We start from the raw sequence: 13,076 nt of genomic DNA, 5'->3' as shown, positions 1-13,076 counted from the left end.
TGGACTTCCATTAGCAATTTATAGTTTGAAGTTTCCCCATTCCTGTTTAAGTATTGAAAACCAACCCTTTAGTTAAAGGCCGTTTCTGCCATTTCATTGTACCTTCATATTCATTTCATTGCACTTTAGTTATGCAAGATGGAGTATAATGATCTGATTCTAAATATTCACTGAATGTAGTGCTGCAACAATATCAGTGATGAAACCCCAGATGAACTTACCACCAAGTGTAGCAAAGTAGCCTTCAATGTAGCAACCAGTTTGGCCAAAGATGCCGTGCATTGAGGTGTACATTAGTGATGTGCGGGTCACGGTTTTCCAGACCCTAACCTGCCCTGCTCCAGCCCGAGCCCACCCGCACTTCCGGGGTCCTTATATAGATCCGCGCCACCCCGCCGATGACTTCACTAAAGGGGCTGGCGAGCAGACACGAAACCGGAAGTTGGAAGCCGGCATTTGAAGGTGGCGGGCGGGGAGAGCAGGAGAAGAACTCAACCCGCACCCGCCCACCACCCGCGAGGAGCAGTGCGAGGTCGACCCAAACCCGCCCGACCCGCCAGTATGGGGTCGGCCCGCACATCACTAGTGTACATCATCACCGTGAACCCACACTGGACCATGAAGTGATTGGCAAATACCAGGTTCAGCAAGATGTAGTTTAGGGGTGTTCTGAGTTTCTTGTGCTGGATGGTGACATACAAGGTCATGAAGTTGCTTGGAAACCCAAGCAGAATGAGCAGGAACATGTAAGCAGCCAGTGCTGAATATTTCCATGGCTCTGCTAAGGAACTAATTTTTGAGCAATTTATAAATATCTTTGACCCTCTAACAGCTTGCTTGATTGAGGGAACTGCAATTACACTGAAAACATGGCGAAGATGCTTTGGTCCAGCATCTATCCCAAGACTCTGGTTATGAACCAACAAATATGATTCATAGAAAATTCATAGAAATATTGAGATACAAATCTTAAAGCAGGAAATGTGTTTATGTGAAATTACATCTATAATCTTATACAGAAATATAGAACCACGTTATGGGGAAGATCAATCAATTCCCGCAATGACATTCCTATAGCTATTTGTTTCTGCACATCCTACACCACATATTTATGCCTGTACATACACCTGTAGTCTGTATATATGTGTATATATACTGCAACAAAAGAGAAGATATATACATACGCACATACTGTATACGTGGTCATTTCTATTTACAAAATGATATTGTGATGCCACCAAACATAGGGTTCCTCAGATACATCCATGGATATTTGCTTGGATGTCGGAAGGAGAAGTTGTAAAGACCTTCCTGGCACCCTAGTTTTCTCAAAAAGAATAGATTACCCGCTTTTCTGACCCCAAAAACCACTGATCTACAGAGAAAGAGAATTTCAGACTAAACTAACTAAACATTCAGTGATGTGATACTACTATGCTGTGTAATCTGTCCACTGGCAGACGATGCTGCTTGTCCATTGTCACATTGTCATAGTTTGTCGTGGCAGTTGTGATACCATCAGCATTCCCCTCTAGCAGTGGCACATCAAAAAAGCTGCCACAGAGGCTGCATCTGCATGGTTGCCTCTGGCAGTGCTAAATTCAGATATTAACCCTTTTACTTTCACATGGGCCGACAACAGGTTGCTTTGGAGTTTCCACTGGTAGTAAATAGGTTAAGCAGCCATTGATAAAGGTCCATCAGGAAATTGAGACAATAAAGAACCCTCAGTGGTTATAGTGCCCATAGAAGTAATTAGAGAGAAGAATACGACCTAGTCCCTTACCAGGTGGAGCATCTCTGTTAGAAGAGTTTCTCTCAAGTGATCAACCAAGCATATCTCATCATAGGAAACTTGATTGGAAAATTTATGTTGGCTCAGCATTGGCACAGTTATTCTACTAAATTCCTAGGTTTTTTGAAACCTGAGGGTAGTGACCATAGACAGCAATATGATGAGAGACTTACATACACTATTAAAAGCTCTTGGGAAACCTGACAAACAGTATTTGAACCATGAAGAAAACAATGAAACAGTTGGGCTGGATCTTAGGGTGCTGGGCTGAAGGTTCTGCATTCAGAGATAAGAGGTGGTGCAATAGATAACCAGTCAAGGTGCAAAATAAATCAAAAAAGACATATGACTTTTTGTGTTTTGTTTTTTTACTTGCAAAGAAATTTTTAATACAGGATTTTAATGAAAGGGTCTGGCTGTCTATCCTCACTATATCAGACCTTGCCAATATGCAGAGGAGATTGAGATTGCATGAAATATGTTATTATATTACAAAAAATATAACTTTCAGTTGCATTGTAAAATGAGACATTTTGACCATGAATAGAAGCAGCATCAATGTCAACTCCAAGAAAAGACAGATACTGTATATATAATATTGCATTCTCCTGGTGGAAGGTGCCTTCAAACTAATGGTATCATTATGTACAGCCTTGGTCAAATTCATTATCAACCCATTTTCTGCTGAAAGGACCACATCAGAATGCAACAAAGCTTGAGCCTTCCCAGCAGTAAAGGGGTCAGCTCTTACAGTGTCCAAGGATGGGCAGAATGGGGTAAACATTAAACTGTGGAATTCTTTGCCTTCGCAACAAGTAGACAGGTCTTAAGTGATGGGAATTGTGTGAGGCAGCAGAACCTGGGACAGCTTTGGGAGAAGCTCTTATGCAGGAGACACCTGGCTGGAAGAGACAGAAGAAGCTTCTGTCTTGGAAGTGGCTGCAGAGGAGCCCTCTTCATCACTGAATGGATTCTTTCCACAGCACAGGGTGGTGATCAAGCAGTTACGGAACTGAGGAGAAAAAGGGGAACATAGTCATTTCAATAGCCCATTGTGTTGGCTCTGGATACATTCAAGAGTAGACAAAGAACACTGGGAAATATTGCCCTTAGTTTACCAACTATTGCCAACCATACAGGTTTCATTAAGGGACTGGACTGGTGTTATTAAAGAAGTTCCCCAATCAGGGGGAATTAAATAAATTATACATGAATCAGGGATGTCCGGTTTGTCAGTATTATCTGTGTTTTTTCTCCCCTCATGGCCTCTCTCATTTGGGACCCAAGGCAAATGCCTTCACTGCCCATACCATTAAAACTGCCTGTTAAGTTATGGAAATGTTTACATAGGCATCTAAAAGTTATAAGTTCTGTCATCTAGAAATAGCATCAGTGTTCTATTAGCAAAAACAGCACTTAAAAGTGCAGAGAATATTTTATTTCAAGTTGCATGGCAGTTGTATTCTGTCTTAAGGCAACATAGTCACCAATAGTAGCAGAGCATCTCCCCTGTCATAGTTGTACTGCCACTGCAGCTATACACCAATGAGAGTCATAGTTAATCGAAATTTTATTTTCAGTTAATCAACACTTTGTTGAAGTGCAACTTCCATTATTTTTAGCTGACAGCTGTAGGCTGATGAGAGTCAGAGCAAAACAAGAACTTTTGTTCAGAACTCTTGGTAACCCATATGTTACAAGGAAACCCTTGGAAAGGAGAGGAAGGATACCTAAAGTGAACAGACCGCTGATAAAAATAGTCGTTTAGTACCTGTTTGTTCAAGAGAATGTAGATGACAGGATTGTAGATAGAAGAGCTCTTGGCAAAGAAAGCTGGGATGGTCATGAAGACTGGACCAAAGTCAGAGCCCTGGTGGGTAAAGATGTAGAATGCCACATAGGCATAGGGCACCCAACAGATCAAGAAGAAAACGACCATGATAATAACCATTCTGGTGACCTCTTTCTCAGCCTTCTGGGTTGTAGCAGATTCCTGTTGCTGGGCTGCAGCCTGTGATATAGGTAAGGAAAGAGTGAGAAGAAAGAAGTCAGAAGAGAGAAGAGCAACTCTCTAGTAGGAGATAATGGGCAGGACAGATGTAAGACTTTGTTCTCTTCAGAGGCAGGATTTATGATCAAGGAAGGACTATGTAACCTGTGCCACCCTGACTTACTGATCCATATCTCTTTAGTCAGTCAGGCAAGGTCCAGGTAATAGTAACATTTCAGCAAAACTTGGAGGGTCTATATTTGGACAAATCTTATCTAGAACTAGCTGGATTGGGTAGTGACCGGCGATCATGTGACACTGACTACTCACCTCTTTAACAGTGCACAACAGTCGGCCATAGCAGAAGAAGATGACAATCAGGGGAATGGTGAAGTGGACAATGAACATGTAGACAACAAAGGATTCATTGTTGACCTCAGGCTTCAATGTATAGTAATCTACTCCACATGAGCACTGCATTCCTTCTGGGATGTATCTGCACAGGGACAATATAGTGTCAGAGCCAACAAGCAGATACTTTGTTACCCCTCAATACAAGTGGTTCTGCAGGGACAATCATTTTGTATCTCTAAACTGTAAATCTGTACACCCTAACATCCATTATCAGCATTAAGCTGAGTCCCTGGGGTTTCAACACAAGTTCATTTGAGAATACTGGAGTAAAATGGGGAGGTACAATCCTAGTCTGGGGCTGTTCAAGTCATGAAACATTGTTGTATTTCTTCTCTATCACTAGTTCCAGGAGTAATCAACAAATCCCACATCTCATCTCCCAAATAAAAGATTGGAGCCCCTAAGACCACCAGTTCCAAAGTCTAGGAATCTCTACATTAGCTGATGTTCTGTTCTGATTTGCCTTAGCTCATGCTGTAATTTTGATGGATGTTGCTCCAAGTTTCACTATAGTTATATCATTAGAGAATAAATATGTCTTCTATGAATTTTCTGCCTCTATAATTCCTGTAATATATATTTACCTGGACCATCCAACGAGAGGAGGAGCAGCACAAGACAAAGCCATGATCCATGTGAAGATTACACCCATAATAGCATGGTTCTCCCCAAATCGGAAGTTGGCCATGGGCTTGCAGACCACCATATATCTTTCAACGGCCAATACTACCAGTGACCAGAGGGCTATTTCACCTGTTTGTAGAGAACATAATGGCAAAAGGTTAACATGACTCAATTGGCCCCACTCACACTCACATGGCATGCTATACATTCAATTCAGTGTTCCCTGTAATCCTGGGCATAATTAACAAAAAAAGCATCCTGCTAGGTAAAAATGTATTATTTTTCAGCCCTAAAACCCTTTCCCTGATATCTTGTTCCCTTATAAATAAGAAATCTGTGACTATACAGTTGCTATAAAGCTATAACTGTCAGCTCCCATGGACTTCCAATAGCAGTTTATGGTTTGGAAGTTTGCAGTTTCCCCATCCCCTTAACTAAAGGCAACTTCTGAAATGTCTTTAATTGCGTACAAAGATCTGCTTTGCCTTTCAAAAATTCACTGAATGTAGCGCTGCGACAATATCAGTAATGAGAACCTAGTCGAACTTACCACCGAGTGTAGCAAAGAAGCCTTCAATGTAGCAACCAGTTTGGCCAAAGATGAAGTAGCCGTGCATTGAGGAGTACATCGTTACCGTGAACCCACACAGGACCATGAAGTGATTGGCAAATACCAGGTTCAGCAAGATGTAGTTTAAGGGTGTTCTGAGTTTCTTGTGCTGGATGGTGACATACAAGGTCATGAAGTTGATTGGAAACCCAAGCAGGATGAGCAGGAACATGTAAGCTGCCAGTGCTGAATATTTCCATGGCTCTGCTAAGTAATACTGAGGGTAATCAAAGGGGCTTCGCACCACCCCAGTTTTGTTGGACATGGGGACATAAAAATTTGGACCTTCTGTTCCGTTCATGGTAGCAGCTCTAAAAAGTCCTTTCCTATCTAGAAAGAATGCCTTCTGTGTTTATTCTTTTCTTTAGGGATCCCTAGAAGCCTGTGATCCCAGCTTAAGCTGTTCTACGCTGTGAGCCGCTGTCCCTTGGTCCTTTTAAAGTCCCACCTGGAGAAAGCTGCCAACCCCCAGCGTCAGCAACAAAGGATTTAGTGCACTATTAATGACTGTAATCCAAGCTATGGTTGCAAAGTGTTAATTGGCTTCGAATAAACGTATTAAGGCTACACCTGTCTCTCTCTCTCCATTAAACACAAGAAGAAAGTGTATTTAAAAGTGACAAGACCCTGCCCCACAGGAGACTAGTTGCATATTGTAGGCGCCAATGCAGCCATTTTTGGGGTTTGCGTCATTCCCTCTCATTTAGTGCATTGAATTCGAAACTTTTCAGATTATGTAGAAACTTTAACTGAGCACCAGCGTTGAGCAACCCTTTTAGCTGTGAGCAACATTCAGACGTAAAAAGAATTGGGGAGCAACACAAGTATGAAAAATGTTCCTGGGTGGTGCCACTTAAGTGCTCTGATTTGGTAGCCCCTATATGGACTAACAGCCTACAGGAGGTTCTATTTGGCAGTACACCTGGTTTTTACTTAACCACAAATTGCCTCCAAGCCAGGAATTCAAAAATAAGCAGCTGTTTTGAGGCCACTGGGAGCAACATCCAAGGGATTGGTGAACATGTTACTTATGAGCCACTGGTTGGGGTTCATTGCCCTTAAATGACACACAACTAGAACCGGGCCAACCCGGCTAGGCGCCCTAGGCAACCTGGCGGGCCACGGCGCCGGCTCAGTGTGTGCGAAACTGTGTAGGCGCGAAACTGCGCTCCATGCGCGAAACAACGGGCGCGCATGCGCAGAAGCGCATTTACGCGTAAGCTACAAGCGGCAGTCTGGGAGAGACGGGACTGGACAGGTAGGCACAGAGCAGGTTCCCCTAGTTTCGTGCCCTAGGCACGTGTCTACTCTGCCTACCCCTAGTTCCGGCCCTGCACACAACTGACCGAGCTGTAAGTGAACACTCATAGGGGGCATTTACTCAGTTCAGGGCAAAGTGTTAAGTACAAAAACAGGTGTAATCCACCATTGTTTTTGCATGTTATGTCCTGCCAGCGCCGGATTCGCTGGGCGGGCGCCCCTAGGCCATGCGCTCCGCGCGGTCCTAGCGCCCGCCCACACTACCAAACGCTGGCGCAAAAGCGAGAGAGCACAGGCTCCCCACAGAGCGGCTGGGCGGCATGCCGCCCCCAAAAATGTGCCGTCCTAGGCCCGGGAATATGTGGCCTCGCCACAAATCCGGGCCTGTATCCTGCCTTGCACTTCTCTAAATTTCCACAGGTCTGTGCACCCAAAAATGGAGAGGGGAGACCTGAACACATCAATTCCAGCAGCACTGTATTCAGGAGGGGAAAGGGGAAGCATGTACACATCCCCTCCATTGCTCCTTTTCCATCCGCAGCTGTAAGAGCTCTCTTTTTCACCCCTTAGAGCTCTCTTTTGCACTCCTTAGTGCTCTAATACTTGTGTTTGGGGTTATAGTAAATTAATGCCCCATGTCCCATTCTTGTGCTAACACTTTGTCTGCAGGTTTGTTTGTAGGAACTCATTCGTAAGCAATTTATAAAGATTTTTGCCCCTCTAACAGCTTGCCTGATTGAGGAGGCTACAATTACATTTGAAACATGGCAAAGATTGTCCATTTGTGAGTAAAATATGGTTAATTGTGCAATCTTCTTGTACTTTGCACTCCTTTCATAAATACGCTTGTAATTCAAAATGCACTAGTGGGCATTACTTCCTCAGGACAAACCACAGTTTCTCTGTATCCCCTAGAATGGAAGTTTATCTATTTCATCTGTCTTATTTATTGATCTATCTACCTATCAAATCAAATGAGATTTATTGGCAGGACCAAATACATTTAGCATTGCCAAAGCAGGTAGAAGGGTGAGATGGGTGGGATTAGGGCCAGTGTCATAACTAAAAATTACTGGGCCCCACAGCAAATTATTTTTCAGGCCCCCAAAATGTTTAGCGGTTGACTTGTTTTAACAATATTTATTGAAACTGTATATGAATTAGGGACTCACAGGGCCCTTATACTTTCTGGGTCTGCTTCCTCTGTAGTTACGACCCTGATGGGGGGGGGGCAGTTTGTTGAAGGAGAAAGTCCTGTCTCTCTCAGTCTATAACAGACTCTTAGATATTGTGTAGCATTTGTTACTGTCACTGCCTCTTCTCCCAGGAGGTTGTGGAGTTTCCTCTCTTCTTTTCTGGATGTGAAGTTTGTGATGTGACAGGAGAATCTCTGGAAGTGGGTGTCCCTTAGTTCTGAGTATTTAGTATCATATTCATATTCAGTAATCATATTAGCTGACGATACTAAATTGTGCAGAACTATATGTTCCATGCAGGATGCTGCCACTTTGCAGAGTGATTTGTCTAAACTGGAAAACTGGGCAGCAAACTGGAAAATGGGGTTCAATGTTGATAAATGCAGGTTATTCAGAAATAATATAAATGCAAGTTATACACTAAATGGCAATGTGTTGGGAGTTTCCAACATGAGAAGGATCTAGGGGTTTGTCTAATTCTGGGCAGTGTCATTCTGTGGCTACTAAAGCAAATAAAGTTCTGTCTTGCATAAAAAAGGGCATTAACTCAAGGGAGGGAAACATATTTTTTTCTCTTTATAGGTCCCTGGTAAGGCCTCACCTGGAGTTTTGGACTCCAGTCCTTAAGAGGGATATAAATGAGCTGGAGAGAGTGCAGAGACTGAGTGCAACTAAATTGGTTAGAGGGACGGAAGACTTAAATTATGAGGGGAGACTGTCATGGTTGGGGTTTGTTTTCTCTGGAATAAAGGCGCTTGCGAGGGGACATGATTACACTTTACAAGTACATTAGAGGACATTATAGACAAATAGCAGGGGACCTTTTTACCCATAATCACAGAACCAGAGGCCTCCCCTTTAGACTACAAGAAAAGGACTTATATTTGAAGCAACGTAGGGGGTTCTTCACAGTCAGGACAGTGAGGTTGTGGAATGCACTGCCGGGTGATGTTGTGATGACTGATTCTGTTAATGACTATAAGAATGACTTGGATGATTTCTTGGACAGACCTAATATCAAAGACTATTGTGATACTAAACTCTATAGTTAGTGTATGAGTATATATAGTTTATGTGAAGGTATGAAGGGGTGTGTGTATGGATGCTGGGTTTTCATTTGGAGGGGTTGAACTTGATGGACTTTAGACTTTTTTCAACCCACTCTAACTATGTAACTATGTAATATCTCTCTCTCTCTCTCTCTCTCTCTCTCTCTCTCACTGGCTGTACAAAAATTTAATTCAGCTAAATAGAATGCATGTAACTGCTCAATACTGATTACTGGCAACACCAAATTGGTTGAATTAGCTCGTTAAACCTTGAACTTTATAGGCAGGTTTGTCCAATCATGAGAAAATGTATTTAAGATGACCAATTGCAAGTTGTGCTTCTGTTTGACTCTCCTCTGAAGAGTGACAGCATGGGATCCTCAAAGCAACTCTCAAAAGATCTGAAAACAAAGATTGTTCAGTATCATGGTTTAGGGGAAGGCTACAAAAAGCTATTTTAGAGGTTTAAACTGTCAGTTTCAACTGTAAGGAATGTAGTCAGGAAATGGAAGGCCACAGGCACAGTTGCTGTAAAACCCAGGTCTGGCAGGGCAAGAAAAATACTGGAGCGGCATATGCAGAGAATTGTGAGAATGGTTACAGACAACCCAAAGATCAGCTCCAAAGACCTGCAAGAACATCTTGCTGCAGATGGTGTATCTGTACATCGTTCTACAATTCAGCACAATTTGCACAAGGAACATCTGTATGGCAGGGTGATGAGAAAGAAGCCCTTTCTGGACTCACGCCACAAACAGAGTCGCTTGTTGTATGTAAAAGCTCATTTAGACAAGCCACAGTCATTTTGGAATAAAGTGCTTTGGACTGATAAGACAAATACTGAGTTATTTGGTCATAACAAAAAGCACTTTGCATGGCGGAAGAAGAACACTGCATTCCTAGAAAAACACCTGCTACCTACTGTATTTTGGTGGAGGTTCCATCATGCTGTGGGGCTGTGTGGCTAGTTCAGGAACTCATTGCATATAGATACTTTTATAAGCCTCCCCAAACAAAAAAATCAACATCCGCCTATGCTCGGCAGCCATCAAATTTAACTGAACTGGAGAGATTTTGTATGGACGATTGGTCAAAAATACCGCTATCCAGAATCCAGACACTCGTCAAAGGCTATAGGAGGAGTCTAGAGGCTCAACTAAGTATTGGTGTAATATCTCTGTTGGGAAGCCCAAATTTATGCACCTAATTTTGTTATGATTCATATTGCATATTTTCTGTTAATCCAATAAACTTTATGTCACTGCTGAAATACTACTGTTTCCATAAGGCATGTAATATATTAAAAGGAAGTTGCTACTTCGAAAGCTCAGCCAATGATAAACAAACTCTAAAGAATTAAGAGGGGTTCCCAAATTTTTTCATCACTGTATATATGTATATATCATCTCTCTCTCATCTATCTATATCTTTCTCTCACTATTATCTATCTATATCTTTCAGTCTCATCTATGTTAACTATCAATCTGTCTTTCATCTATAGTTTCTATCTATCTATCTATCTATCTATCTATCTATCTATCTATCTCTCTCTCTCTCTCTCTCTCTCTCTCTCTCTCTCTCTCTCTCTCTCTCTCTCTATCTATCTATCTATCTATCTATCTATCTATCTATCTATCTATCTATCTCTCTCTCTCTCTCTCTCTCTCTATCTATCTATCTATCTATCTATCTATCATCTATCTATCTATCTATCATCATCATCTTTCTATTAATCAAATCGTATTATTTAAACATTAGACACAGATAAATAAAATATTTTTTAAGATAACGTTCCTTAAACATGTTTGCCTGATGTCAGCACTCGCCGAGGCACCTGTCAGTGAAGATGTTAATCGCTTTGCTTGGACTATTTGTGAATTTGCAAGTAAGAATCCCTGGGTAAGAAGGTGAAGGTTCAGCAAATGCCTCTTTTCCGTACAGTGCAAAGGAGACATACATTTCTCTAATCCTGTCAATCATCCAGGGATTAAGATGGAACCAGATAAATAGCCTCTCTGCTCGGTGCGCTCATGTTCTCTCCTTCACACTGTCAGTCAGCTTTCTCTGCAGTTGAGAACCCAGGCACGGATTTGTTAGAGAACAGTTGTGCAAGGTCCAAAGGCTTGCAGTCTAACAGGAAACAACAAGACCAATTAGATTGCACAGGGAAATATTTCATATACCTGTATTGGACTCATTGACAGTCCACCAATGCCCAAAGGTTGATGCTCTACAACTAGCAGCATCCCATTAACAGCTGCTGGCTCCTTTGATATGCTGGGAGTTGTAGGGCATAATTCTCTGGAGCGTTGCAGGTAGAAGATTCCTGGTGGGGTGAGTAGAGCACAGAGGTATATGCCAGGACACCTTGGTGGGGCACAGTGGGTGCAAAGATAGTTCTCTGAGGGATGAGCCAACACACAATCCCACATACAGAGCTGAAGAATACAATTAAATAGTGAGGCTGGGACCAGTGATTCCATAGTCATGACAGTGCCACAGCGAATTATTCCTAACTATAATTTTCTGTGTATTCCTTTATGTTGGTCCCTCCTGTTCTTGTCCTCTGATACAGAGAATTACAGGGATGCTGCTCTTTGGAAACAATTCATATAAAATCACCACTTCCACCACCCTACTCAGATAGAACTACATTAGTATTGTTAGGTATTTCAACAGAGATGAAGGACAACTACAAAAGACTGGATGTGGCAGGTCATGTAGCTTGAGGTAAGAGTAAAGCTGGCCATAGACGCAAAGATCCGATCGTACGAATCGTGGATTTGTACGATTTTTGGACCGTGTGTGGAGAGTCCCGACATTTTTCGCCCAGCGGAGATCGGTCGTTAGAAAATTCCTGTCGCCTGCCGATAATATCTCTGCGTGTATTGCCAATCGTATGATTTTCAGTGGGAGACTGTCACTAGCTTTGGTTGGACATAACTATCGTACGATTAGAGGTAGTACATTGGCTGATCTGTTCTTTTACTACTTTATATGATCGGAATGGTAAGACTTTGATCTGAATGGTTAGTGGCGGGTCGGGAGATGGGAAAGTTCGATCGTACGTTGATTTGTATGGTAGGATCTTTGCGTCTATGGCCAGTTTAAGTCGGAACATTTGAGAACAAAGCTATCATATGAAATTATCTTCTCTTAAGGTCCCCATACATGGATAGATCCGCTCGTTTGGCGATGTCGCCAAACGAGCGGATCTCCCTCCGATATGCCCACCTTGAGGGTTCTCAAACGGGCGGTCGGATCGCGGGACCGCATCAACGAACAGATGCGGCCGCGATCCGACGGGATTTTTAAACCCATCCGATCGAGATCTGGCCGACTTTTGGCCAGATCTCGATCGGGGAAGCCCGTCGGGGGCCCCCATACACGGGCCAATAAGCTGCCGACACAGTCTGTCGGCAGCTTTTATCGGCCCGTGTATGGCCACCTTTAGGAACCAGTCATCCCAGACTCCAAATAATTCACTTTCTAGGCTACTCATATGTCGTAAGTGTAGCGATGGCTGATGGTGGACGATGATGGTGTCATCAGCAGGCAGAAGGTGCACATACCTTGACTTTACCTTCTTTGTCAATAGAATGAAGGGAATAACAAAATGGAATCTAATCCCACCTCGATTAATAACCCATCAGCCATCATTGGCCACCAAGCTCCATCTTGTCATCTTTTGATTACTGATTATTATCATTCAACATGGGCTCCTGCTGGTGGATCATCTACTTGAGGCAATGCAGTTATGGAGGCCAGAGTAGATTCATTGAGACATTTTAAAGAACTGTTCCAAATCCTACATGTTTTCATGAAATTATTATACAGTAACTTCTGTTGCAACATTTAACACCCATCCCATTCTATTGGATTTCTCCTGTCAGTTCTTCATCTTATTCTATTGAAGACACATGTAGGCACAGTTCAAAAATGCGACTTCTCAGTCTGACAACAGTACATTTGAACAAATAACTTGGAAAGCTTCGTTCCTTACATGAATGTGACAAAGCATCAACTTACAGGACATCAGACGAGAGGTGGAGTCCCTATCCTATAGTGACAATACCCACTGCCCATATGCACCAATGGAATCATTGGCTAAGAAGGTCAGAAATTGTTGGTGTGTTCC

At 42.6% G+C, this 13,076-nt stretch overlaps 1 protein-coding gene across 1 annotated transcript; it reads right to left on the bottom strand.

The window, feature by feature from the left end:
- Positions 1-2,145: 2,145 nt before the first annotated feature.
- Positions 2,146-5,850, bottom strand: rho.S (rhodopsin S homeolog). The gene is made up of 5 exons (XM_018261362.2): positions 5,374-5,850; positions 4,784-4,952; positions 4,116-4,281; positions 3,567-3,806; positions 2,146-2,807 (listed from the first exon to the last, which is right to left on the bottom strand). The coding sequence occupies exons 1-5, from the start codon at positions 5,732-5,734 to the stop codon at positions 2,679-2,681; spliced, it is 1,065 nt and encodes a 354-aa protein (XP_018116851.1). The 5' UTR covers positions 5,735-5,850; the 3' UTR covers positions 2,146-2,678.
- Positions 5,851-13,076: the final 7,226 nt, after the last annotated feature.

The sequence above is a fragment of the Xenopus laevis genome, chromosome 4S (genome assembly GCF_017654675.1).
Source record: "Xenopus laevis strain J_2021 chromosome 4S, Xenopus_laevis_v10.1, whole genome shotgun sequence".
Classification (NCBI taxonomy): Eukaryota; Metazoa; Chordata; class Amphibia; order Anura; family Pipidae; genus Xenopus; species Xenopus laevis.
This window is presented reverse-complemented; position numbering and strand designations above follow the sequence as displayed.

Bases quoted from the DNA above. Each gene is read 5' to 3' on its own strand.
- rho.S (XM_018261362.2), bottom strand. From the start codon at position 5,734: ATGAACGGAACAGAAGGTCCAAATTTTTATGTCCCCATGTCCAACAAA. The intron at 4,953-5,373 runs GTAAGTTCGACT...CTCTACAAACAG, and splicing joins CTTCTTTGCTACACTCGGTG to GTGAAATAGCCCTCTGGTCA. The intron at 3,807-4,115 runs GTGAGTAGTCAG...CCTATATCACAG, and splicing joins TGTTGTGCACTGTTAAAGAG to GCTGCAGCCCAGCAACAGGA.